This window comes from Trachemys scripta, chromosome 1, assembly GCF_013100865.1.
Source record: "Trachemys scripta elegans isolate TJP31775 chromosome 1, CAS_Tse_1.0, whole genome shotgun sequence".
NCBI lineage: Eukaryota > Metazoa > Chordata > Testudines > Emydidae > Trachemys > Trachemys scripta.
In genome coordinates this window covers 13,981,080-14,007,556 of record NC_048298.1, presented here as the reverse complement: position 1 = coordinate 14,007,556, position 26,477 = coordinate 13,981,080, and the positions used below count along the sequence as shown (strand labels likewise).

General features: G+C 41.5%; 1 protein-coding gene across 1 annotated transcript in view; it reads right to left on the bottom strand.

Moving 5' to 3' along the window:
- CDC123 (cell division cycle 123) overlaps positions 1 to 26,477 on the bottom strand; it is a 73,987-nt gene that overhangs the window by 27,956 nt on the left and 19,554 nt on the right. The window contains exons 6-9 of the mRNA XM_034764909.1: positions 25,616 to 25,722; positions 12,008 to 12,056; positions 10,881 to 10,956; positions 3,194 to 3,316 (exon numbers count right to left, since the gene is read on the bottom strand). Of these exons, the coding sequence (XP_034620800.1) occupies positions 3,194 to 3,316; positions 10,881 to 10,956; positions 12,008 to 12,056; positions 25,616 to 25,722 (355 nt within the window). The remainder of the gene's footprint in view (positions 1 to 3,193; positions 3,317 to 10,880; positions 10,957 to 12,007; positions 12,057 to 25,615; positions 25,723 to 26,477) is intronic.

Below are 26,477 nucleotides of genomic sequence, written 5' to 3'. Positions count from 1 at the left end.
GCTTTTGTAAAGGGAAATCATTCCTCACCAATCTATTAGAATTCATTAAGCGTGTAAATAAGCATCTGGACAAAGGTGATCCAGTCGATATAGTGTACTTGGACTTTCAGAAAGCCTATGACCACGTCACAACGACTAATGGGGAGATATGATAGAGGTCTATAAAGACATGAATGGTATGGAGAAAGTGAATAAGGAAGTATTATTTGCCCCTTCACAAAAAACAAGAACTAGGGATCACCTGATGAAATTAAAAGGCAGCAGGTTTAAAACAAATAAAAGGAAGTACTTCATACAATATACAGTCAACCTGTCGAATTCTTTGCCATGAGATATTACGAAGGCCAAAAATATAACTAGTTAAAAAAAATTAAGATAAATTAATGGAGGATAAGTCCATCAATGACGATTAGCCAAGATGGGCAAGGACACAACCCCATGCTCTGGATGTCCTTGAACATCTGACTGCCAGAAGCTGGGACTGGATGACTGGGGATGGATCACTCAATAATTGCCCTGTTCTGTTTATTCCCTCTGAATCATCCGGCACTGGCCACTGTTAGAAGACAGGATATTGGGCTAGATGGATCATTGGTGTGACCTAGTATGGCCATTCTTAGGTCTTCCTACGCAGAGTTACACAAAGAGACTTTTTGAAAACTCAGGCCATGTCTACATGCAGAAGTTGCACCAATTTAACTGAAGTCCTTTAAAAAACTGATTTAGTGAAACCATACAGACCTTTGTGTGGTCACTCTTATTTCAGCATTAAGAATAGCTTATTGCAGCTTAGCTTAAACCACTTCCCAATTGACTTTAGCTAACCTGAAATAAAGCTGGCTTAAACTAAAATAAGTGTCCACACAGCCTTTTGCACCAGTTTAGCTAAATCAGTTTAAAAATCACCTCAAGTTAAACCTGTGCAATTTTCTCAGGTAGACAAGCCCCCAGTCTGGCTGTTCATCTGTGCAAGGAATAATGAATAATGGAAAAAGAAACCTGGCATCTCTGCTCAGCCAGGCTTATTGATTAACAGAAACAGGAGATGTGAGCACACTTGTTTCATTGATGCAAAAACTACAGAAACTTCATAGTAAAGTCATGTTTGTCAATTTAAATCAGGCCTAAGGCAGTGATGACCGTAAGTCATTGCAATCTGATGGTTGTTTGGTGTTCCTAGCCAGTTGTCAGTGAACAGGCATTCACATCACAACTGGTACTAAGTGGTACCATTGGTAATCTTTACACAATCCAAAATCTAAGTGAGGAAGAATACTTGAGCTATTCCCTCTCCCACAGAGGTGCTTCCAGGACATTTTCATCACCTGAGTCAGATGCCACCAGCACAAAGTTGATTTTCTTTTTTGTGATTCAGGTTCTGTAGTTTCCACATCAGAGTGTTGCTCTTTTAAGACTTCTGAAAGCATGCTCCACACCTCGTACGTCTCAGATTTTGGAAGGCACTTCAGATTCTTAAACCTTGGGTCGAGTGCTATAGCTATCTTTAGAAATCTCACATGGTACCTTCTTTGTGTTATGCCAAATCTGCAGTGAAAGTGTTCTTACAATGAACAACATGTGCAGGGTCATCATTCGAGACTGCTGTAACATGAAATATATGGCAGAATGTGGGTAAAACAGAGCAGGGGTCTTACAATTCTCCCCTAAGGAGTTCCGACACAAATTTAATTAACACATTGTTTTAACAAACGTCATCAGCATGGAAGCTGTTGTCTAGAATTGTGGCCGAAGCACGAAGGGGCATATGAATGTTTAGTATATCTGGCACGTAAATACCTTGCAACGCTGGCTACAAAAGTGCCATGCAAATGCCTGTTCTCACTTTCAGGTGACATTGTAAATAAGAAGAGGACAGCATTATCTCCTGTAAATGTAAACAAAACTTGTTTGTCTTAGCGATTGGCTGAACAAGAAATAGGACCGAGTGGACTTGTCGACTCTGATGTTTTACATTGTTTTGTTTTTGAGTGCAGTTATGCAATAACAACAACCATCTACATTGCACTTTCACGACAAACAGATTGCACTACTGTATTGTATGAGGTGAACTGAAAAATACTATTTCTTTTGTTTATAATTTTTGCAGTGCAAATACTTGTAATAAAAATAATATACACTTTGATTTCAATTACAACACAGAATACAATATATATGAAAATGTAGAAAAAAAAACAAAAATATTTAATAAATTTCAATTGGTATTCTATTGTTTAACAGTGCGATTAAAACTGTGATTAATTTTTTTAATCGTGATTTATTTTTTTGAGTTATCACGTGAGTTAACTGCAATTAATTGACAGCCCTAGTATTTATATATTTGGGAAGTATTAACCGGTTTACAAATCTGTGCCATGTAAATATCAGACATAAAATAATTACTACAGTGAACTTTTGTTTAAAGAGATATTATATAGAAATATAATAATCAGATCTCTTGTTTAATGGTATTACATCATCTATGACATGTCTTTTGTAGTGATTTTATTAAACTGAGCGAAATATAATAAGACATTTAGAAGACAAGGCATATTCATCAGATGTTGATATTAAAAAAATTGGAGGTGTGCTGCTATTTTTTTTTTTTTGGCAGGTGAATTAACTATTGAATAAAAGGTAACCAAATATCTAAATACCTATTTGCCCCTCTATCTATTTTGTTGGGTACATACTTAATGTGTAATTTTTCCTTTCCACCAACCTCCCATTTTTTAAAAATCATTCCTCTACAGGTGGAAGGACTGGCATTTTCAGTGAATACAAAACTGTCTCAAATCAAAGAACCAAACACCATGCAAGCAGAAACTAGCATTAGCATGCAGTCAGAGAACAAAAACATTACATACCTGTCGAGTTAAGATACTAGGAAATATTAATTTTCACTGGTATTTCCAAGTAACTGTAGGAAACAATCCTGGGCTGGCAAGCAGCTACACAGGATAATTTGATAGGCCTCATTTCTACTTTCTTGGCCCTGCAGTACCCTTTGAGCCCAGAACTCACATTGAAGTCAATGGGAGTTCCATGAAGAAATGTTTGAAGGATCAGGCCACCAGATTCTATTTTAAAGTTAAATTTTAATAGTGTAACTAATAAGCAATTGGGGACTTCCATAAAACATTTCCCACTTCCCACAATCTTGTTTTCTAATACAACTCCTTAAAGAGATACTTACAGTCTTCATCCAAGAATTTATATTGAATATGTTTCTTGAAGAACTCCTGTATACATCTACAGATCTCGTCATTTTGTTTAGAGATATGCTCATAGTATTGAGTGTAGTCTCTCTGGGATATACCTGTTATGAATTCAATTAGTTAATTAATTACATAGTACATTTTACAGCTTCTATTTTTTTTAAAGTGTTACTGAGATGCGAAGAAGTTAGTGGGACAGGATTGAGTTATTGGAAAGATGCACATTGTGAACAATATTGCAAAATACCAATTTGAAATGCAACAAAATAACACTCCCAGCCGCTTACTCTTTGGCTTTACTTTCCAGTGTTTGAAGATTCCCTCCTCCCTCCCCCCCCCACAAGACAGACAGACACACCCACCCACCCCTGGTGGTTTGCCACTTTCATTATACGAGGACATGGTCTCAATTTCCCACATTTTTAGTAACTCCCTTTCCCATCAAAAGCCTAAAGCTGAGTTCGCACTGCATTACTAGCTTGACCTTCAGTGGTTCTCAAGCCAACCCTCTGACAAGCAGGCTACCTCAAGCTTAAAATCCCACTTAACTTGAACTAGAGATTTTGTGTGTGGGCACGAGTTGGATTAGGGGCAACACTTGAGTTATACCTGTAGCTAACAATGCTGTGAAAACAAGATCTATGTCAAAGCCTGTCAGGTCCAAAGAAGCTGAGAAAAACACCTTTTTTCAAACTCAATCACGGAATCATAGAAGATTAGGGTCGGAAGAGACCTCAGGAGGTCATCTAGTCCAACCCCCTGCTCAAAGCATCAGAGAGATTGAATCAGAGAAGAGGAGTCACTGCTGACTACTGCATCCTGCTGCAGAACACTTATTTTGCTGTGCTGACAGAAGCCAATGTGGCTCTTTACTTCTGTCTGTACATCCAGAGTCATTGAAGCTAAGCGGCACACAGCTCTGGAAGCAGTACTAACTTCTGCAGCTGCACAAGACAAAATGGGAGCTCACATAACCCTCTTTCAAGGTATATAACCTCCTGTATAGGAGCTCTTAAAATTATAATCAAAATGGTAAAACCCCAAAAGGAAGTAGCCTCCATGAAAATCGAGTGACATTCCGATGGATTTCTACGTTGGCCCTTAAGGTAGTAAGGCTGGATGTTCAGTCTATGTCCATTACTGGCAATTTCATGGCACCACCGAAGCTTTTGGTGACCACATGATTGCTAATCATGTCGCAGCATTCCTTGGTCCATAGGCTTTGTAATTCATGGGTCTTCCAACCTAATAATATGTCCATACCAAGAAAGCCACAAAAACTGAATCAGCACTGATTGAGGTAGTTGCTGGGTTCAGCTAGGAATGTCCTCATTTCTTATCTTGTCCTGCCACTTAGTATTGAGCAGCTGATGACGACAAGAATCAAAAATGTCAGTCTGCCACTCTTAAGCCTTCCTCAGTGCTCACCTTTCTCACTGCCATACAGCAGAGTTAGCACAAGTGTGGCTCTCTAGATCCAAACTTTATAGCTAGCTTGACATTAAGATGTTCCCACAGAGGCCTCTGAAGGCCCTGAAATCTGGCAGCAGCTGCTGCTGCTGCTATTTGAATGTCCAGATTCTTTGAGTATCCTCCAGCACTGTCTACAACACTGTGCAAATATTTTTAAATTGCCACCTGCTCCATGTCCCATCTGGACAGCTTACTACTGAACTGGCTGTAATCTGGAGCTGGAGGCTGCTTGGTGTTAATGGCCAGGGACTTAATTTAAAAAAATAATTCCAGCTCTGAAATGGGGTGGGGCAAATTAGCCCCAGCTGCGTCCCATGTACGCAGCCAAACCTTTTCTAATGTGGCTGTTTTATAGGTAACATCTTTACATAGATGGGAAGGTCCTTTGTCATTACATTTTTAAAATTAGAATTTAGCAGCTAAGGGCCTGTAATACATCTAGAAGGAAATATGGGGGAGGGGAGGGAAGATTCTAATTGAAACCCTCAGCATCACATCACACTTACGTTTTATTATATATTTAACCCTTTGGATACCTGCTAATCCTACAGTTAACAATGGAAGACTGACGTTTTAATCACAGTGAGCAGGAAGGTTACGTGGCCACCTTGTGCCCCAGTTGTTTTCTGGATATTACAGCTACTTGGGACTCCTTGAAGAAGTCTCTACCCACCCTGCCTCCTTCTGACAGGAACTTTTTCTCCCATGCTCTTTTCTTGATGCAGTGCTGGGCAACCAGCCAGGGCAGAGGAGACTGGACACAGTGCAGAGAGGGAAGGAACTTAGCTCTGTATAGTGAAAGGGACAGTGGTCATGACTGCCCGTCAGGAGACGGTCTAGGATAGCAGACATAGTCTAGGAAAGCAGGAAGGCTCACATTTGATTAAAATTGATATGCCCTCAGTAAAACGTGTGAAGGGAAAAATGCCTTCATTTATAGTACTCTCAGGTTAAATCCAAATATATAGTCTCACAGTATCATAAAACTGATAGAAAAGCAACTTTCATAACGATTTGCTTCACTGGAATGAAACCCAAGGTGTTGTTTCGCTCATTCACTTCAATAGAGTGATCTCTTGTAGGCAAAGCTTCACAAATGATAAACTGCCTTGCATTTGAGGCTCACAATTGCAGACATTTTCTTTGTTTACAAGACACTGGTTTAAATCGGCATCAATAGGATTATTCAAATCTGATATACTTAACGTATATCTTAAGTGACAGAAGCTTTGACACCGGATACATAAACACGACCAACTGCGCAAAACCCTGCTGGACACTGACCAATCAAGACGTTCTATTATTACAGCATGAGTAACTTATGAAAAGAGAAAGCCATAACCTCCCTAAACAGATATATGGATTACAACTGTTTGCTATTTTAAATTATATAGCAAACAATATCAGAGCTTGCAATTTAACATAAGAATATTGACTACCTTTTCCCAGGCGTGTTCTTAATCCATGTACGTAAAGCGGGGAGCTTGTGAGCTTAGTTGAATTTTTAATTACTAATAGTACTGCAAAGCCTACTGCAGGCCCAATATCACACCCAAAAAAGGGGCAACTCTGGGGATGCAGCCATCTAATTGCAAGCGTGCACTTCTTTAACACAGGATGAAGTGTTACTCCTAATCTTGGTTGACAATTTAAGGAAAGGGGAATGCAGGCATGTAGTTGGAATTATTTGCAGAAATGCAACTGACATGCCAATTAAAAGAAAACTTGGCAGGTTTGTTATGTTTTAAAATCTAACATGTTGAAATGTATATTGGAAATTTTTTGTAAGACATGGTACACATACCCTGGGGTATTTGCAATTATTTGCATCATGGACATGTGTTTGTCTAATCTGTTTTTAAAAACCAACAACAGAGATTCCACAACCTCCCTAATTTATTCCAGTGCTTAACTACCACTAGTTAGGAAGTTTTTCCTAATTTCTAAACTAAATCTCCCTTGCTGCAATTTAAGCCCATTGCTTCTTGTCCTGTCCTCTGTGAATAAGGAGAACAATTTATCAGCCTCCTCTTTATAACAACCTTTTATGTACTTGAGAAGACTGAAGGAGGACATGATTCTGCAGAAAAGGACCCAGGGGTTACAGTGGACGAGAAGTTGGATATGAGTCGACAGTGTATCCTTGTTGCCAAGAAGGCTAACAGCATTTTGGGCTGTAGGGGCATTGCCAGCAGATCGAGGGACGTGATCATTCCCCTCTATTCGACATTGGTGAGGCCTCATCTGGATACTGTGTCCAGTTTTGGGCCCCACACTACAAGAAGGATGTGGAAAAATTGGAAAGAGTCCAGCGGAGGGCAACAAAAATGATTAGGGGGCTGAAGCACATGATTTATGAGGAGAGGCTGAGGGAACTGGGATTGTTTAGTTTGCAGAAGAGAAGAATGAGGGGGGAATTTGATAGCTGCTTTCAACTACCTGAAAGAGGGTTCCAAAGAGGATGGATCTAGACTGTTCTCAATGGTACCAGATGACAGAACAAGGAGTAATGGTCTCAAGTTGCAGTGGGAGAGGTTTAGGTTGGATATTAGGAAAAACTTTTTCACTAGGAGGGTGGTGAAGCACAGGTATAGGTTACCTAGGGTGGTGAAGCACAGGTATAGGTTACCTAGGTCTCCTTCCTTAGAGGTTTTTAAGGTCAGGCTTGAGAAAGCCCTGGCTGGGATGATTTAGTTGGGAATTGGCCCTGCTTTGAGCAGGGGGTTGGACTAGATGACCTTCTGAGGTCTCTTCCAACCGTGATATTCTATGATAGCAGCCTTCTTCTCCAGTCTAAACTAGTCCAATTTTTTTTCTATCTTTCCTTGTAGGTCATATTTTCTACATCTTTCATCATTTTTGATGCTGTCCTCTGGACTTTCTTCAATTTGTCCACGTCATTCTCAACACAAATCTGGACACAGAACTCCAGTTGAGGTCTTCTCAGCACTGAATAGAGTGGAAGAATTACTTCTAATGTCTTCCTTACAACACTGCTGCTAATACATCCCAGAATGATGTCTGCTTTTTTTCCCCCAACAGTATCATGTTGATGACACTCATTTAGTTTGTGATCCACTATAACCCCCAGACCCTTTTCTTCAGTATCCCTTCCTAGGCAGTCATTTCCCAATTTGCATTTGTGCAATTCATTATTCCTTCCTAAGTGTCGTACTTTGCATTTGTCCTTATTGAATTTCATCCTACTCATTTCTCCAGTTTGTCAAGATCATTTTGAATTATAAGAAGATACTGAATAGAACCGGACTCAAAACAGATCCCTGTGGACCCCACTTGACATGCCTGTACATCTTGACTGTGAACCATTGATAACTACTTTCTGAGTAAAGGTTTCAGCGTGGTAGCTGTGTTAGTCTGTATCAGCAAAAACAACGAGGAGTCATTGTGGCACCTTAAAGACTAACAAATTTATTTGGGCATAAGTTTTCGTGGGCTAGAACCCACTTCATCAGGTGCATGGAGTGGAAAATACAGGAGCAGGTATAAATACAATGAAAGTGTGATGTCAGTCTAACAAGACAATTCAATTAACAGCAGGATACCAAGGGAGGAAAAATAACTTTTGTAGTGGTAATAAGAGTGGCCCATTTCAAACAGTTGACAAGAAGGTGTGAGTAACAGTAGGGGGAAATTAGGTTGTTTTCTCTGAGTACAGTTTTCCAATCAGTTGTGCACCCACCTTATAGTAGGTTTGTCTAAGCTATATTTTCTGAATTTGCTTATGAGAGGCTCATGTGAGACAGTATCAAAAGCCTTACTAAAGTCGAGATGTATCACATCTACTGCTTTCCCCTCATCCACAAGGCTTGTAACCCTGTCATAGACCAGTTATACCATTATTTGTTCTTGACAAATCCATGCTGATCATTACTTATCACCTTATTATCTTCTGATTGTTTAATTATTTGTTTCATTATCTTTCCAGTTACTAAAGTTAAGCTGACTGGTCTATAATTCCTTAGGGTGTTCTTATTCCCCTTTTTATAGATAGGTATTATATTTGCTCTTTTCTGGTCCTCTGGGATCTCTCCCATCTCCAAGGGTTCTTACAGATAGTCTCTAATGGCTCAGAGATCTCTTCAGCCAGTTCCATAAGTATTTAAGGATTCATTTCATCAGGCCCTGCCAACTTGAAGATATCCCATTTGTTTGTTCGAACACGCTGACTTGTTCCTTCTCTATTTTAGCCTCAGATCCTAGCCCATTTGCACTGATATTCACTGTTAGTCATTTGATCACTTGGTGAAAACTGAAACAGAAAGGGCATTGAACACTTCAGCCATTGCTACGTTTTCTGTTATTGTCTTTCCCTCTTCACTGGGTAGTGGGCCTACCCTGTCCTTGGTACTCCTCATGTTCTCATGTATTTGTAAAATATTTTTTTCTGTTACCCTTTGCATCCCTAGCTAGTTTAATCTAGTTTTTCCTTGGCCTTTCTAATTTTGTCCCTACATGCCTTTTTTTTTTTTTAAATATATTCAGTCTTCGTAATTTGACCTAGCTCTAGCTTCCACTTTTTGTATGGCTCTTTTTTGAGTTTCAGGTCATTGAAGATCTTCTGGTTAAGCCAGAATGGTCTCTTACCATAGCTTCTATCTTTCCTATTGGGATAGTTTGCTCTTGTGACCTTAATAATGTCTCTTTAAAAAACTGCCAGCTCTCCTGAATTTTTTCCCTTAGACTTACTTCCTATGGGATCTTACCTACCAATTCTCTGAGTCTGCTAAAGTCTGCCTTCTTGAAGTCCACTGTCTTGATTCTGCTGTTTTCTCTTCTACTATCCCTTAGAATCATGAACTCTACCATTTCAGGATCACGTTCACCCAAGCTGTCTTCCACCTTCAAATTCTCAACCAGTTCTTCCCTATTTGTCAGAATCAAATCTAGAACAGCCTCTCCTCTACTTGCTTTCTCCACCTTCTGTAATCAAAAGTGGTCTTCTATGTATTCAAAGAACTTGTTGGATAATCTGTGCCTTGCTGTATTATTTTCCCAACAGAAGTCTAAGTAATAGAGTCCACCATCACCTCCGAGTTTGGATGATTTTGTTAGTTCTTAAAGAAAAAAAGCCCCATCCACCTCTTCTTCCTGGTTAGGTGGCCCTACTATAATGCCACCCTTGTTTTGTTTTTACCCCTTTTATCCTTACCCAGAGATTTTCAACAGGTCTGCCTCTCACTTCTATCTTAACTTCAGTGTAAGTGCATACATCTTTGACGTACAAGGCAACACACCTCCTTCCCTTTTTCCCTGCCTGTCCTTCCTGAACAAGCTGTATCCTTCTATATCGATATTCTAGTCCTGTGAATTACCACACCAAGTCTCTGTGATGCCAATCATGTCATAATTGTGGTTATTCATTAGTATTTCTAGTTCTTCCCATTTATTCCCCATACATCTGGCATTGGTAAGCGGTGACGGCCGAGGGACGTGCTGGGTGCCACTTCCCGAAGCCCTCATTGGCCTGGCACGGCGAACCGCAGCCAGTAGGAGCTGCGACTGGCCGAACCTGCGGACACTGCAGGTAAACAAACCGGCCCGGCCCACCAGTGGATTTCCCTGATGGGCTGCAGGCCAAAGGTTGCCGATCCCTGATCTAAATTGTTAGTTAGATTTCGCATTTATACTCCTCCTTGTCCCTCCTAGATTCTGACCCCTTGCCAGGTCTCCAAGTAGGTTAGGTCAAATTCTAGATACATGTATTCTGGTCCCGAAAACATATGCATTGATAAAGCGGCACTGTGTGATCAGCTGCATCTCACACAATAGCTTTTAACTATAGGATCATGGCCAGATTAGAGCCCTGAACATGTGAGCCATACCTTAGATGACCACTCCGAAAAACCTAATTCTTTGTGGTGGCTTTCTGCACAGCCTATCCACAGATTTCAAGGATATATCCACCATCCTGCTGGGCATAAATATGTTGTCAGGCTGTTGGATTTAATGCAGAACAGAATTTAACTTATCATGTTTAATATGACAGAAGGAAAAAAAATTTAAACCCAAAGGTAAAACAAATATAGATGGAAGCAAGAAGGAATAAGAATCCTATGAAGACCGTGTTGTGATAGGGGAAGAAAGGTTTCCATGTTCTACTGTTTTTAAAGGAATAGGAGCAAACTTTAGATACCCCAGTGAATACTACAGAGTCTTTAAGAAGATACTCACCTATAAGTTTGTTTTCTTTCACAAAGCATCTGAATTCTGCCCCAGGAATTAATTCACACCATTTTCGAAGCACAAGCTACAGGAAAAAAAATACAACATGTCAAAATATGACTTTTTGTCAATAAACACATATTTTGGTCTTAAGATAGTACCTGCTATTAAGAAAAATATCACAGGATATTCTTAACACAAGGGAAAACCCCCTCACAATTGTAATGGGTGTAATTATCTTGGCAAATAAGCCAAATTTCTTTGAAATCTTATCCTGTCACTTATTTCTTTATCTGTGACAAATACATGTAAAAACAAAATTGCCTCTCTAATACACCATAATTTTGCCCATTGGATCTCTCTCGCTATACTCCACTAGCATGGCACAGAACTCAAATATGAAAAGCAATAAACATTTAAAGACAAGCACGGCATTTCACAGATATGTACTTGAACACTGTTTTAAGACTCAGGCTCTGCCATGGGATTTAAAAGAATACCTCAGTAGCAATTTTAAGGACTCTGCCATTGTTCAAAAATAAGCCACTGTTAATGAGTGCATAAGATCCGAACAGTCACCACAGCTAAATGCAAGATTTACTTACCTAGCTTTTCATTCAATACAATGGACTCCGAAGATACTTCAACTTAATACTTAAAGGGATCACTAATGCACTATGCCTACGTCAGTGGTTCAAATGCAGTACATTCAACAGTGACCAAGTCATTCTGATTACTCTGTAGTCTAGGCAAAAGGAGTTGGTGCCTCTGTCCTGTTCTCAGTGGACAACGTAAAGCCACCTCAATTGGCCTCTCCGCTGGCAGTAAGGCTAAGGACTAAAATAGGCCATTTAGAGAATGAATAACTCTCTCAGCCATTCAAGTTTCCCCTCCCAGGTCAAAGTTGACATGCTCTGGGAGAGTATTACGAAGCTTGCAGGGCCACTGCTTGCAATGTATCTGGTGTGTGAAAAGCAGAGAGATGCTCGTCAGTCTCCATAACGATTAGTCTGGCATTTTTATTTATTTATTTTTTACAAGCACTAAAGTGTTTTCTTGGTGTCATCCAAGCATAAGTATCAGCCTTCTCAAGGGTAAGATATTTAAATTATCTAGAGCCAGGAGAGGAGTCTTACCTCATATTCCAAGCAAGGATCAGGGGTATCATCAGTACAGTGAATAAATCTGGAAAAATAAATTATGTTGTCAAGATCTATTGTACATAAAACTGTTTTTATTCAGAGCAAGCATTACAAACTGGAACCATGCATCGCAAAGGCATTGTTAAGCATTTCTAAGAGATTTTAACTCTAGAAGTAAACAACAAGTATGGGTATGCCACTGGCAAATGCCTCTTCCTTGGCACACCCGGACAGTTACTCACATGACCCACAGAGATCACCTATCACCCATTTCTTTTACTGTATATTAAGGAGAAGCCTTGCTTGGGCATGAACTTCATAGAGAAGTTAACTTAAGACAGGTTAGAGAAAAGGGAGAAAATTATTTTAAAAAGGAGACACTATCAAGTTAGATTTGAGTCAAAGTTAAACTGTGTCAGAGCAACCTTCAACCAATAGAATGGTTTCTACAACCACACACAACATTCTCATCCAAACCATTGCTTTTTAACAATGGATATTTCCTCAGGAATGGTTGGAACATCAACACTGTAGCACTAAGAACCTCAAAGTAAAACTGACTTTCTTGGATTTTCATTGACCACGCTGAGAGAAATGCAAAAAGATAAACAGTACAAAAAAAGTGACAAGTACTCTTAATGATTTAAGAATTTATTAGTGGCAGAGAAATGCATTTGTTTATCATGTATGACTCTTATATTGATGGTGTCCCTTCAAAGTACTTCTTCATTGCCAAGATATTATTTGCCTGCGATAACTACACTTTGCCTTCCTCTTAAATAGTTATCCTGGCATAATTGCACTGACACAGAAATAGCACGCACTTTGATGTTCTAGTTTCATTACATTACTTGGAGCAAATGTCTTCAAGTACCTTTCTCTGGTAACTTTCTAAAGCAATACACCTTTCAGTGAACAAAGCAATATCACCATGATTCTTACAGCAACAGTGGATCTACTTTTCCTTTCCATCAATGGGAGAAGCAAAGTAGTTTAACTTGCCACTGCCTATACCAGAGCATGGCATCTTTCTGAGTCAACAACAATAAATAATGCATTTAGAAGAACAGATCTTAAAAGACAGAAACAAACAAAAACCCAAAATATCCCTGCTCCCATGTTATTCACACACATTAGATATCTGTAGGCAGACACCAAAGCTTTTTCTCTTGTGAGTTAGTCTCTTATTCCTTCGTTCATTAGCCAGTAAGAATAGAAGCAGTTATCCCAATGCCAACTATTGTGTAATCTCTATATTTTCACCAAATTATGAACACTACAATAAATCCTGTAACTTTCAAAGGAATGATAACAAAAGTATGTCCTCTTTCTAAAAGTAGAGCTCCCTTGAGCTCATATGAGCTGTTAGTAAAATGCCTACCATTCGGTGAACAGCTCAACCATGAGGACAAGCTGGTTAAAAGGGTAACAACTGAGTGCCCTCCCAAAAGTGACAAGACTTATCCAAATTCAGTACAGATTAAGTAAGTAAGAGGAGGTTACTTACCTGTAAGTGGAGGTTCTTCAAGATGCGTGGTCCCTATCTGCTTTCCACTGAGGGTTTACACATGCGTACCATGTGTCTAGAACTGGAGAATTTAAAGGTAATGTCCGTTGGTCCGTGCACGCATCCTGACTGGTCTCAGGGTTTCATCTGCAGTGACAACGGGCGGGACGGACCAACCGCGTCTCCAGTTCCTTCTCCACAACAAATCAACAGATCTACCGCCTTGGGGAAGGAAGGCAGGAAGTGGAGCCACTATGCAGACTTGACGAGGTTCTCTCCACCAGTGAAGGGATAAGATTTCCTTGGGGGGAAACTGTGAGCCTCATGCCCATGGTGTGATGAATAGGCGAGTAAACTTTCTGGAACCTCCTCTGGAGGCAGCGAAGGTGAAGAGGAGCGAAGGCAGTGATGTATGTGCACGAGGCCATGTGATTCAGGAGGGAGAGGCAAGTCCTGGCCGGGACTGAAAGACTGTTGACTACATGAGTTATGAGCTCTTGCAGAGTCTGGAACCTGTCTTGTGGTAGGTAGACTTGAGCCGTGATTGAGTTGATGATGGCCCCTATGAAGTCTAGGCATTGTGTAGGGTTTAAAGTTGACTTTTTGGTATTGATACTGACCCTTATAGAAGAAAGGAGGCCCAGCAACATAGAGATTGAGATCTGAGCTTCTCGTTTGGATCATGCCACCATGAGCCAGTCGTCGAGATATGAGGGTACAAGTACCCCATAATGCCTGCTGTGGGCTGCTACCATGGAGAAAACCCAGTGAGTATATGCTTTAATATATACTACAGCACATGAGATACTGACTTCCCTCCCTCAGTGCTCCCTTCCACTGCATCTCTCAATATTTGAAATGAGGGTATCTGCAAGCTGCTCCTTTCTATGCCAGTTTGGTGCAGTCCTTGGGGACCTGGCAAGTTGGCAAGAATAGTCCTAAAATGGATCAAGTTTAAGTGCCCCTCTGGTGCCTTTGGCAGAGACTAAGAGATGTTACTGCTCCTCTCCCTTTAAGGCAGGAATTAAAAACCTTGCATCCCACCTTCAGCACCTGTAGGCTGCCTTGAATATAGGTACCAAGTTCAGCAAACCAGCAAAATGCTTGATAGACAACAGAATGCAACTAGGACACAGTGTCAAAATGATCAGGAGTGTCTGCTGAGCCACACCTCGAACACTGCATGCAGTTCTGGTCGCCCCATATCAAAAAAGATATATTAGAATTGGAAAAGGTGCAGAGAAGGGCAACGAAAATTAGTAGTGGGATGGAACAGCTTCCATATGAGGAGAGATTAAGGAAACTGATGCTGTTCAGCTTGGAAAAGAGACAAGTAAGGTAAGGGGGGATAGGGTAGAGGTCTATAAAATCATGAAATGTGTGGAGAAAAGTGAATAAGGAAGTGTTGTTTACCCCTTCCCATAACACTAGAACCAGAGGTCACCTGATTAAATTAATAGGCAGCAGGTTTAAAGCAAACAAAAGGAAGTTCACTTCACACAATGCACAATCAACCTGTGGAACTCGTTGCCAGAGCACACTGTGAAGGCCAAAACTATAATGGGGTTCAAAAAAGAATTAGATAAGTTAATGGAGGGTAGGTCCATCAAAGACGATTAGTCAAGATGGTCAGTGATGCAACCTCACGCTCTGGGTGTACTGAGCCAATGGTTCTTAACCAGGGTACATGTACTCTTTGGGGTATGCAGACATCTTCCAGGGGGTACATCAATTCATCTAGAGATTTGCCTAGTATTTCACCAGGCTACATAAACAGCACTAACAAAGTCAGTACAAACTAAAATTTCATACAGACTATGACTTGTTTATACTGCTCTATATACTATAAACTGAAACGTAAGTACAATATTTATATTCCAAATTATTTATTTTATAATTATATCGTAAAAGTGAGAAAGTAAGCAATTTTTCAGCAATAGTGTGCTGTGACACTTCTGTATTTTTGTGTCTGATTTTGTAAGCAAGTAGTTTTTAAGTGAGGTGAAACTTGGGGTACGCAAGACAAATCAGACTCCTCAAAGGGGTACAGTAGTCTGGAAAGGTTGAGAGCCACTATACTAAGCCTCTAACTGCCCGAAGCTGGGAGTGAACAACAGGGGCTGGATCACTTGATAATTTCCCTGTTCTGTTCATTCCCTCTGAAGCATCTGGCGTCGGCCACTGACGGAAGACGGGATACCGAGCTACATGGACCATTGGTCTGACCCAGTATGGACATTCTTATGTTCAGAATGAAACACAACTGAGTCCAGTCAAAGCTAAAGTGAAATTAAAAAAAAAAAAAAAAAAATCTATGAATCCTTCTCTCTCCTGCTGGAAATTGCCATGGATGTTTCCCACAAGATAATGCACCGCTAGCCCTGAAGACCATCTTGAATGTATTCATTCTATTAAGTGTTATCACTGCCTATTTTATACCAAACTTATTGTGGTACTGAGTGTTAACAGGCAGAGCCAAAGCCATCCAATTACTGATCTGTGACAGATGAGGCTTTCCTTGAACACTGGAAGCAAGAGGCTGAGCAGAGTTCCTCTAACCTAAACACTGTTAAGGTTTAAAAGCACTGGGAACAGCAGCAAATAATTTGCACACATGCACAATTAAGAGATGCCAGGGATCCTAGTTCTGAAACTGTGTCAGAACTTATGTTTCAGACACTAGCAGGGGCTGAAAGACCTAACCCGCACAGCTTATAGCGCATTCGTGAAATATGGTTGGTCTCCATTTTATTTATTGAAATCTTATTTACAGGTAAACAGGAGAAAGATCCCTTTTGGTATATTTCGCAAGTATACGAATCCCCACTGGCACATACTTGCTAAAACACATCACTGCATTGAGCAGATATATGCTGTTTAATTCTGCTCACCCTTTGCCCATAAAAAGGAGTGAAGTGATTTACCAGGATTTACAATGCCTGCAGTATACATCACACTAAAGGAGCCATGAATTGATTTGCAAATCACTGTAATTACTCTTGTGGATAATAAAACAAACCAGCAACGTTGTAATGAAAATTGTAACCGTTATTTTGTACCTGAAGAATACTACAGCATTCCAGTCTGATCCAAAGCCTGAACACAAGTCTTCCCGCTGACTTGAACAGGCTTTTCGATCAGGCCCTTTTTCTCTACCCTTGGATTTAATTGTTAGAGATTTTTACTTTAAGCACTTGAGGCAAGTTGGAGGAGGTGGTTCATATGCCACTCAAAAAGGGCCTTGCACCAAACATTCTTTTAAGTTTACAGAAATGATGGAAAACCGAACCGAAAAATATCTCCAAATGTCTAAGGGCATGCCTACACTATAAACATCAGTCAACCTATGTAAGGTTGACTTACAACCACCTCAGTAATTACTGCAGTGGTTCATGTCCACACTGCCCTTCTTCGGCTGGTGGTACGTGTCCTCACCAAGACTGCTTCCATCAACTTAAGAGGGGACATGTGGGGGGCTGAGAGCCTGGGCTCTCAGCTCCACGCTGGGAACAGGGCAGCCACACTGGGCTTCTTGGCTCCCTGCCTTACGTCAACCTAATGCTGTAGCGCAGACGAAGCCTCACATTGCATATGGTACACTTGAGTTAGATTAACCTACCACCTGTAGGTTTGACACCATCAGATCAGGATTAAACAAAGACTGTGAATGGCTATCCAACTACAGAAACAGTTTCTCCTCCCTTGGTGTTCACACCTCAACTGCTAGCAGAGCACCTCACCCTCCCTGATTGAACTAACCTCGTTATCTCCACACTGATATATACCTGCCTCTGGAGATTTCCATTACTTGCATCTGAAGAAGTGAGGTTCTGACCCACGAAAGCTTATGCTCCCTTTACTTCTGTTAGTCTCAAAGGTGCCACAGGACCCTCTGTTGCTTCCTACCACCTGTATTAGCAGTACATGCAGCAAGAGGCTGTTGTGTTATCAGCACACTTTTGTACAGGAATGAGGCATGGACCTTATACTCTCATCAGGAAAAGAGATTTAACAGCTTTCATATGCATTGTCTTCATCAAATCTTTGGGATCTCCTGCAGAGGACAGAGTCACCAACACTGAGGTGCTCAAGTGGGCCAGTATATCCAGCACGCAAACATTCCTCAAACAAAGATGCCTCTGCTGGCTTGGGCATGTGCACCGAATGGATGATGGGAACATCCCAAAGGACATCCTCTATGGCAAACTGGCATCTGGAAAAAGACTCAAAGGACACCCAAAATTGCATTTCAAGGATGCCTGCAAGCGAGACCTCAATGAAATGGACATGGATGTGAATAACTGGGAAGATCACACTCAGGACCACAGCCTTTGGAAACAAGAGCTTAACAATACTGCTAATACAGGTGGTAGGTTAACCTAATTCAAGTATATCATATGAAATTTGAGGCTTGATCTACACTACAGTGTTAGGCTGACATAAAGCAGGGAGCCGAGAAGCCTGGTGTGGCTGCCCTGTTCCTGGTGGGGAACTGCACGTGGAGCGGAGAGCCCTGGCGCTCAGCCCCCTACACTTTCCCTCTTAAGTCGATGGAAGCACTCTTGGTGAGGATGCGCACCAGCACCACCGACAGAAGGGCAGTGTGGACAAGAGTTACGAGAGAAAGCAGTCCAGCTTGGCAAAGGAGAAAAGAGCTTGCAGAAGAAAGAGCCCAAAGGGTTGAAACACCACCTTTAAATGTGACAGATGCAACAGATTGTCTCTCTCGGGTGGGTCTCTTCAGCCACGGCTGCCATAAAATAATTGAATAAATTCTCTCTCTCTCAGGGGCACATATCCATAGTTTATCAAGACTGAAAGATGCCTACTAGAGGTCTGACATGAGTAATTAACATATGAAGGGAGGCCTCATTTGTTGGAAGATAGAATTAGAGAGGTAAACATATCATTAGGATGAAAACAGAACATTTGTGCTAAATACGGTAAGTAAATAGATCAGTAGGTGGGAGGAAAAGAATGAGAGCCAGCTAAGATAAGAGGGGGAACAACCATTTACTAACAATTGACAAGATAAATTAGCAACAAAGAGTTCTGTTGCACCTTATAGACTAACAGACGTATAGGAGCATGAGCTTTCGTGGGTGAATACCCACTTCTTCAGATGCATGTTTCGTGGTATTCACCCACAAAAGCGCATGCTCCTATAAGGTGCCACAGGATTCTTTGCTGCTTTTACAGATCCAGACTAACACGGCTACCCCTCTGATACAAGATAAATTAGGAATGTAGAGATGAGGTAAGGAGTAGGTCAAGTGTGGACAACACTTGGACACAGCATCCTGCACAGGGATTGGTTCCTACAAGGTAACCAATCCAATCCAAAATGTATGATGCAATGTATAGTAAATGCAATGCAATGTGTAAATGTATATAAAGGAAAAGGTTTTCTGTATAACTTTGGATGTGTGGTATGCCCTATACCCACTCCTATGCTTGAATCAGATCAACACAGCATAGCTTGCTGTAAGCTAAATAAAGGAATCTCAGTGATAAAATCTGGAGTTTAACTGAGTTTTTTGGATCCCAGAGAACCGGATAAATTGTTTTCAGAACTGGACAAGGTGTTCTGGATAAGCCAAGAGGAAAAGGTCTCAGAGGGAATCCCATTATATACTAAAATCATTTACTGAAAGGCAGATAGAAACAAAACAAGAAAGTTTTGTTTACAGGAGGGACAAGGTTTTCAGCTTGATACAGAATCCCATTAAAATGGAGGAGTTCTTACTGCCTATGCACTACATTAGGTTATTTAAAAAAATAAATGGCTTAAGGCTCACACCACACACCAAACCCTGAATAATCTGTTTTCTGTTAAATCAGTTAGGTAAAATACAATGCTTACATGAAAGAGAAACAACACTGACTGCACTGTAATCAGTGTGCTGTGTTCAAGTCCTTGTTACTCTATTACTGTTCCATGAGGGAAATTCTTATATCTAAGAATTTTAAAGTGATTGAAGTGCCAGCTTCATGTCAGAAGCCAAACATTTAAACATTGGAAGTACAGCCAGTCATATTCAAGATGTTCTGACTAATCAGACTGTATATTATTTATGATCTGTACTACAGTAGCACTTAAATTGGAACTCCATTGTGCTAGAGATTGCGCAAACACAATCCCACCCTGACCTAATCAGCTTGGTATAAACAAACAAGACACGGAGAGGGTGGGAGGGGAAAGATGCACAGAGAAATGAGCTGATTTGCCCTTGGTCACAAAGCAGGTCATGGGCAGAGCTGGGATAAGAAATCAGGTCTACCAATAGTCCGTTCGGTGTCACACTACCTCCCAAACAACAGAGCTTCTTTTACTAGTTGAGCAGTTCAGGAGCACAAAGGTAACAAAATATAAAGAAACGTATAATAAGTTTTTTGGCTGTTATTTTATGACTGAGCAAAAGTTTTTGCATCCCACTAAATACAATCAAATCTATTTCTCTCTCTTTTTTTACAAACCCATCCAAGTGAGAGGACACACAATGTCTCCAGTTTTCACCTGTTCAGCATTTTACTTCCATATGCTAGTTGCATTTCTAATTTTTGCTTGCCAAGGTCTATGGCGCTGGCATTTAATCAATAGCGTAATTAATAGAGACAACCTTGTGATTCAGCAAGTCTAATCATTTAGCCTGTTTCACTGCCTAAGTTCATATGAATAATTTAGCAGTTCAGGAATGCTATGAACGGACTGGATTAAAAGCAGGATGTTTTATTCAACTACCTTTTATTTACAACAGTTCATCTAGGAGGAGGCCAAAATGCTTTACAGATTAAGGTGGGATGAATTTTGCCCTTAATTAGGTACAACTCTTACTCAAAATCAACAGAAATTGCCCAGGCTAAAGTTGCCCGTATTATCTACATCTCTATGCAATAATTCACCCTATTACCAAACTAAAGCCTGCTCTTGCAAAAACTACCACAGTATTTTACACTAACATTACAAAATAGCTTTTAGGAGGGAAAGTGAAGTGTAACTTTTCCCCAACTGAAAACAGATCAGTCTTTAGATCAGATTGTAATTACCTATACCACAATTTGCCCAGAAGCCCAAGGTCTCTTAATGGAGATATCCCATCTCCTAGAACTGAAAGGAACCTTGATAGGTCATTGAGTCCAGCCCCCTGCCTTCAGTAGCAGGACCAAGTACTGATTTTGCCCCAGATCCCTAAGTGGCCCCCTCAAGGATGGAACTCACAACCCTGGGTTTAGCAGGCCAATGCTCAAACCACTGAGCTAACCCTCCCCCCTTATTTCTGGGCATCTTTATACAATGAGAAAATAGGGGACACAATCCCATTAACTAGCATCCAGGCCTTGGGGTCATCATACAAGAAGGCTGAGACCATCAAATCCAAACTGGATGGAGAGTCTAAAATGAAGTCCTTACTAAGAACAGTTAAATGTCTATCCTTGAGCTAAGGGAAAAAGCAAAGCCAACATATATCCCCTGCATAGTGAATAACGATGAAGAAGCCCCTGGGCTCATAAGTGACTTCTGTTTACTTTGGCCAAAGCATTTTCCATCAGCCTCACTGGGATTGGCACTAAAATGTCAATGTGTGCATTTGCATAGTGGTGATAGAAGCAAACCCTCCGTTGGATTATTCAACCCTCTTGATATACTGTCCTCTCACTTACCAAGGCATGGCACCATTTTAAAATACAATAGAACAAGACTAAAATTAAATAGCCAAACTTAACAGACAGAGAAGCATTACTAGAAAAGAAATACGGAGGTGTCCAACACAGGAGTGAACTGAGAAAAATCCAAATCACAGGAAAAAGCTAGAAAAACTACTCTACATGAAGCATCTGGTTTGCTGTAAAATAAGAGAATAGTGCAGGTTTTCACTGAATTGCATTATTGTTCAATTTCTTCTCTAATAGGATCCAGTTGTTTACATTTATTTATATCTCCTCTATGAACTTTTCAACCATACTGCCAGGTCCATAGAATTTTTCATTTGAGTACTCTTGATGCTCCATGACTAAAATATGTCTCACCCAAGTCCACTCAGGCTTGGTAAAAAAGAGATTTTTGTAATTTAATTTGAAAAAGTGTTTCAAGTAAAGTGTTTCAAGTTACAGCACACTTCAGTGAAAAGAGGCCACAAATCCTTTTATAATGAGATAAGGCACTAAGACTAGTCCAATTCAAAGGTGTGATGATGCATTAATGCTGATAAGAGGTGCATCACAGCACCATCATAGCCCAATGTGTTTTATGGCAACCTAGGTCCCAACCCTTGATTGGAACTTCTGGTGCTATTTTAATACAAATTATACAACAATGCATTTGTGTGCTACAGCAATACATAAAGGCAAGACATACATAACATTTCATTCACACACAGTACAACTGGGTGGTTTACAGAATAAAGAATGTGGCCTGCATGAGGAGTTTACAAGCTAGTATTACACACACAACGCAGTGTTGTCTTCCCGAGACTACCGATAGCTCGTGTCTCTGCAGCTAATTAAAATTTTGTCAAACAGCAGCAATGTCAAATTAACAAGGATTGCATCAGTTTCACTGGTGCGCTTTAGAAACCACACCACAATTTTTGTTTTCCCAATGTGACCCCTAGGAAGACCTTGGAAATAGAGGCTAGGTAGGGAGTAGAGAAGGAGAGACTTATTTGCTCATTTCCACTCCCACACTGCAGAAGACTGAAGGGTAGAATAGCAGAAACTCGGCCAGTAGGATCTGTGTGGGGGAGATGACTTCTTCCAACAATTTCAGAGGTGTGAAGCTTCATATTTATAAAAAAAGATAAAATATGTACTAGCTGGATGCTCATACTAAAGATTGACTCTGCCTGGGGCCTTTAAGGACAACATCCTAGTAGAAATCCCAGCATCCTACCTCTCCCTAGCAGCTGCGCTTCTCATGAAGGCACAAGCCCTGGACTCTGCTAGTGGAGCTACTCCCATCCTTGCATTTCCTACCTCTAGCTAGTAGATTTAGTCCTCCTCCTAGTAATTACTGGGTACATTTTCCCAAGACTTATAAATAAACAAGTAGCAAATTTTAAGTGGCCGAAATTTCCAAGGATCACACATAAATTGCACCTGCAAGATCTGCACACCCGATGGGCAACAATGCACGCGCTTAGTAGGCTTGGCAGCCTCCTTCCCTCATCTCTGGGGAACTGTCACTAGGAGGATCTTGTTGGGAAAACTATGGAAGCTTCCAGACCCATGTCTCACTCCCCAAAGCAGCCAGCGCCAGCTACAACAGAAGGCACCACACGGGTTAAGTCGGGGTCTTCCAACTCTTTATGGCTGGAGAGGAACCTGACTGAGGCATGTGGCTAAGCAGTCTCCCATCCCCTCTGAACAGCAGGAGCCAGAGCAGCTGTCAAAGAGTTGTCACAACCTCCAGAAATCTTCACTTGACTCTGAAAACTTGGGCTCTGGATAGGTTTTTCCTCATTCCCTGTATTGTTACTGGCTTTTGGTCCTATCTACTGCAACTTCTCACCTGCCCCAGCTCATTCCCCATGTCCAGTGGTTCCCATACTGGGATTCACGAACTCCGGGGGGTTTGCAGAACGTTACAGGGGTGCGCCAGAAAAATTTCACTAATGGCGGACAGAGGACCCTGGGCATTGGAGACAGCAGGTGGGACCCGGTTGCAGGGCAGACACCCCGAGTCCCAGGGAGAGCGGGGCCAGGCAATTGGGGCTGGCAGCCTGAGTCCCGGTGGTCAGCGGGAGAGCCGGCAGCCCGAACCCCAGCAATCCGCACGGGGCTGGCAGCCCGAGCCCCAGGGAGAGCGGGGCCGGGCAGTTGGGGCTGGCAGCCCGATTCCTAGTGGTCAGCGGGGGAGCTGGCAACCCGAGCCTCAGGGAGACCGGGGCCAGGCAGTTGGGGCTGGCAGCCTGAGCCCTGCCCCCATCAGCGGGGGAGCCGGCAACCCAAACCCCAGCCCGAGCCCCAGGAAATTTAAACTTAAATCCCTGAAAATATTCATTTTTAGGAGGGGGTTCACGAGATTTCACAATTTAGTGAAAGGGGTTGGCGGGCTGTTAAAGTTTGGGAACCACTGCCCTAGTCCAACCTCCCTCCCTTCCTCCTCAGTTCAACCTCATTTCCATAGAGTTCTCCTCTCCCTCTGCCATTTCCTCTGTTACTCTCACAATTCCATCCTATCTCCCACCTCAATTCCAAAGAGTAATCCCTCCCATCAAAACAAAGACACTAAAATTTTAGCTATCACCACCCTGATCCGTTTGCATATATGCTATCACCTTTTCCTCCACCCTTTATCTTTTTAGCCTTTAAGAGTATAAGTGCTTCTGAGCAAGGACCATGTCCCATGTTCTTGGCTGGAAGTTGAAGCTAGACAGATTCAAGTTAGAAATAAGGAGCATATTCTTAACAGTGATGGTAATTAACCATTGGAACAACTTACCATGGGTTCCGGTGGATTCTCCATCACACAAAATCTAAATGAAGATTGGATTTTTTTTCCAGACAATAGGCTCTAATAGTCTAATTCAATGACAGCTATTGGACTTGAACCAGGATTTTAACTGAGGGACGTGTTATGCAGGAGGTGAGACTAAATTATCACAATGGTGCCTTCTGGTCTTAAGAAGCTTCAAATCTATGACTTTCAGTGTTTGGACAGTGCCTAGCAAGGTATGGGCATTACCATAATATAAAAATACAATTCCCTGTTTTACCTACACAATTGTGAGTTGTGTGTTTGCAATGACTGCTGATATTGCACAAAACTTAATACTCCATCCATGGAAAAGTCTGGCCCTAAATTTTCCAGGATAGGGCACTGCACATGGACATTATAACTTCCAGAGCTGCTTTGACTTAATTACTGGACTGAAACCGTTGTTAAGCTCCACAATAAGTAAGCAGCCAACAACTATTGGATAAAGCTTCCTCCCAAATATATAAAACTGGGGGTTTAGTTTAGTTATGGAAGGCTTTTCTCCCCCTCCCCCTGCTGATCTTGATTTTCAAAGAAGTACTTTTTAAGCTAGACAATTAAATAGAATTTCCAAGATTATTCTTAGCAGGGCACCAGCAACTGGAGTTAAACACTAATTAAGCTTCAAGTAAAAATTGAAAAAAAGAGTGGTCTCTTCATTAAACACAACACTTTCATTGCAAAGAAATACATTTAGGATGAGTCATAAGTTTTAGAGGTCTGGAGGTCACAGATGCTAAATGGTCTTACCCAACTGACTGTCCCCTCCTAATTAGAAGATTGAAAAGAAAAAAAAAAAACCCCTAATCCCATTGTACTCTTATAATTTTATCTTTGACCACAGAAATGCTATTGCCTGGAACTGCGTCTTTGTCCAAATACAACAAAAGGAACTGGGATCAAGGAGCTCCAGAAAAAAAGGAGAGGTGACACAGCAGCAGAGGTCTCAGTTTCCTCCCAGCAAGAAATACTGAACCCAAAAGTATTAGAAGTTGTAAACGAAGTGACTGAAAGTGATGCTGGACCACAGTGAAGACAAGTAATAATAAAAACCCCTAGCAACAAAGAACTGAGAGAGAAAAATCTTGATTAAAATGTGATTCAACTCTGACAATAGTGCATTTAGTCCACAAAGGCATTCTCTGTATGTAGTCAGGGTCAGAACCCATTACTTTAATAAATAAATAAATAATATTTTACTGCTTTTTACCCATTAACACTGCAGAATCAGCACAGCTAAGAATGAGAGTAAGACAGAGTCTATTTCCTTCTTATCTGATTGGAACTTAGTAAACGATTTCATTACACTTGTATAGCAGAGAGGTGGGTTGCCCTGGGATTGCTGAGGGGATAATTTGGCGTACAGAATCTTTTTTCTCATGCATCATCACTAGAAACAAAATCTGGTTTCACTCTCATCCTGGAATCCAAATTTGTGCAGAGCTGGCAGTTAGAAAACAAAAAAGAATTTTTTTAGTTGTTTATGGAAGTCACTGAGAGACAATGAATCAAACTCCACGATGCCTTTTACAGTTACTTTTCAGAGAAGATCTATTTATAGAACTATTACTTTAGATTTGATCAGATTAATAAAACTGTCTGTCTGAACTATACTTACGGCTGAGTGAAGTCACGAGTAATGAAGTCTGAACTCTTGAAGAGGAGGAAGATGTCACTGAGGGTTTTACATTTCAGAGAACTATTCATTGCTATCCAATAGGCATCCTAAACAAGAAGGAATTATATCATTTGAAATGCACCTTTACGTGACTTATCAATAGCTGACATACAACTACAGTAACACCTCACTTAAAGTCGTCCCAGTTAACGTTGTTTCGTTGTTACGTTGCTGATCAATTAGGGAACATGCTCATTTAAAGTTGTGCAATGCTCCCTTCTAACGTCGTTTGGCAGCCGCCTGCTTTGTCCACGGCTTGCAGGAAGAGCAGCCCGTTGCAGCTAGCTGGTGGGGGCTTGGAACCAGGGAGGACCAGCAGCCCCCCTATCAGCTCCCCCTATCTAGGGTTACCATTCGTCCGGATTTACCCAGACATGTCCTCCTTTTTGTGCTAAAAATTTGTAAATCACTCAAAATGTCCGGGATTTCCCCCCCCCCCGGCAGAGCAGAGTGAGCGGCTGGGAGGGCTGCAGGAAAGTCACGGGCTGGACTCCGGAGCAGCTGTAGAGGAGCTCCTCCTCCCCCCCCTTCCTCCCTCCCTGCATTCTGAGCCGGCAGCTCCTCCTCCCCTGCAGCCCCGTGCCCCGCTCCGGCAGCACTGTGCAGGGCCAGGGACCGGGTTGTGTGTTGTGCTGGGGAGCACAGCCACGTGTCCAGCTCGCACAGAGCCCAACACCCTGTTCTGAGCAGCAGGGTAAGGGGGGGCCAGGGGGCAGGAGAGGAGGAGCTGCCGGCTCAGAATGCAGGGAGGGAGGAAGGGGGGGGGGCTTAGGGGGGAGCAGGTAGGGGACAAGGAACAGGG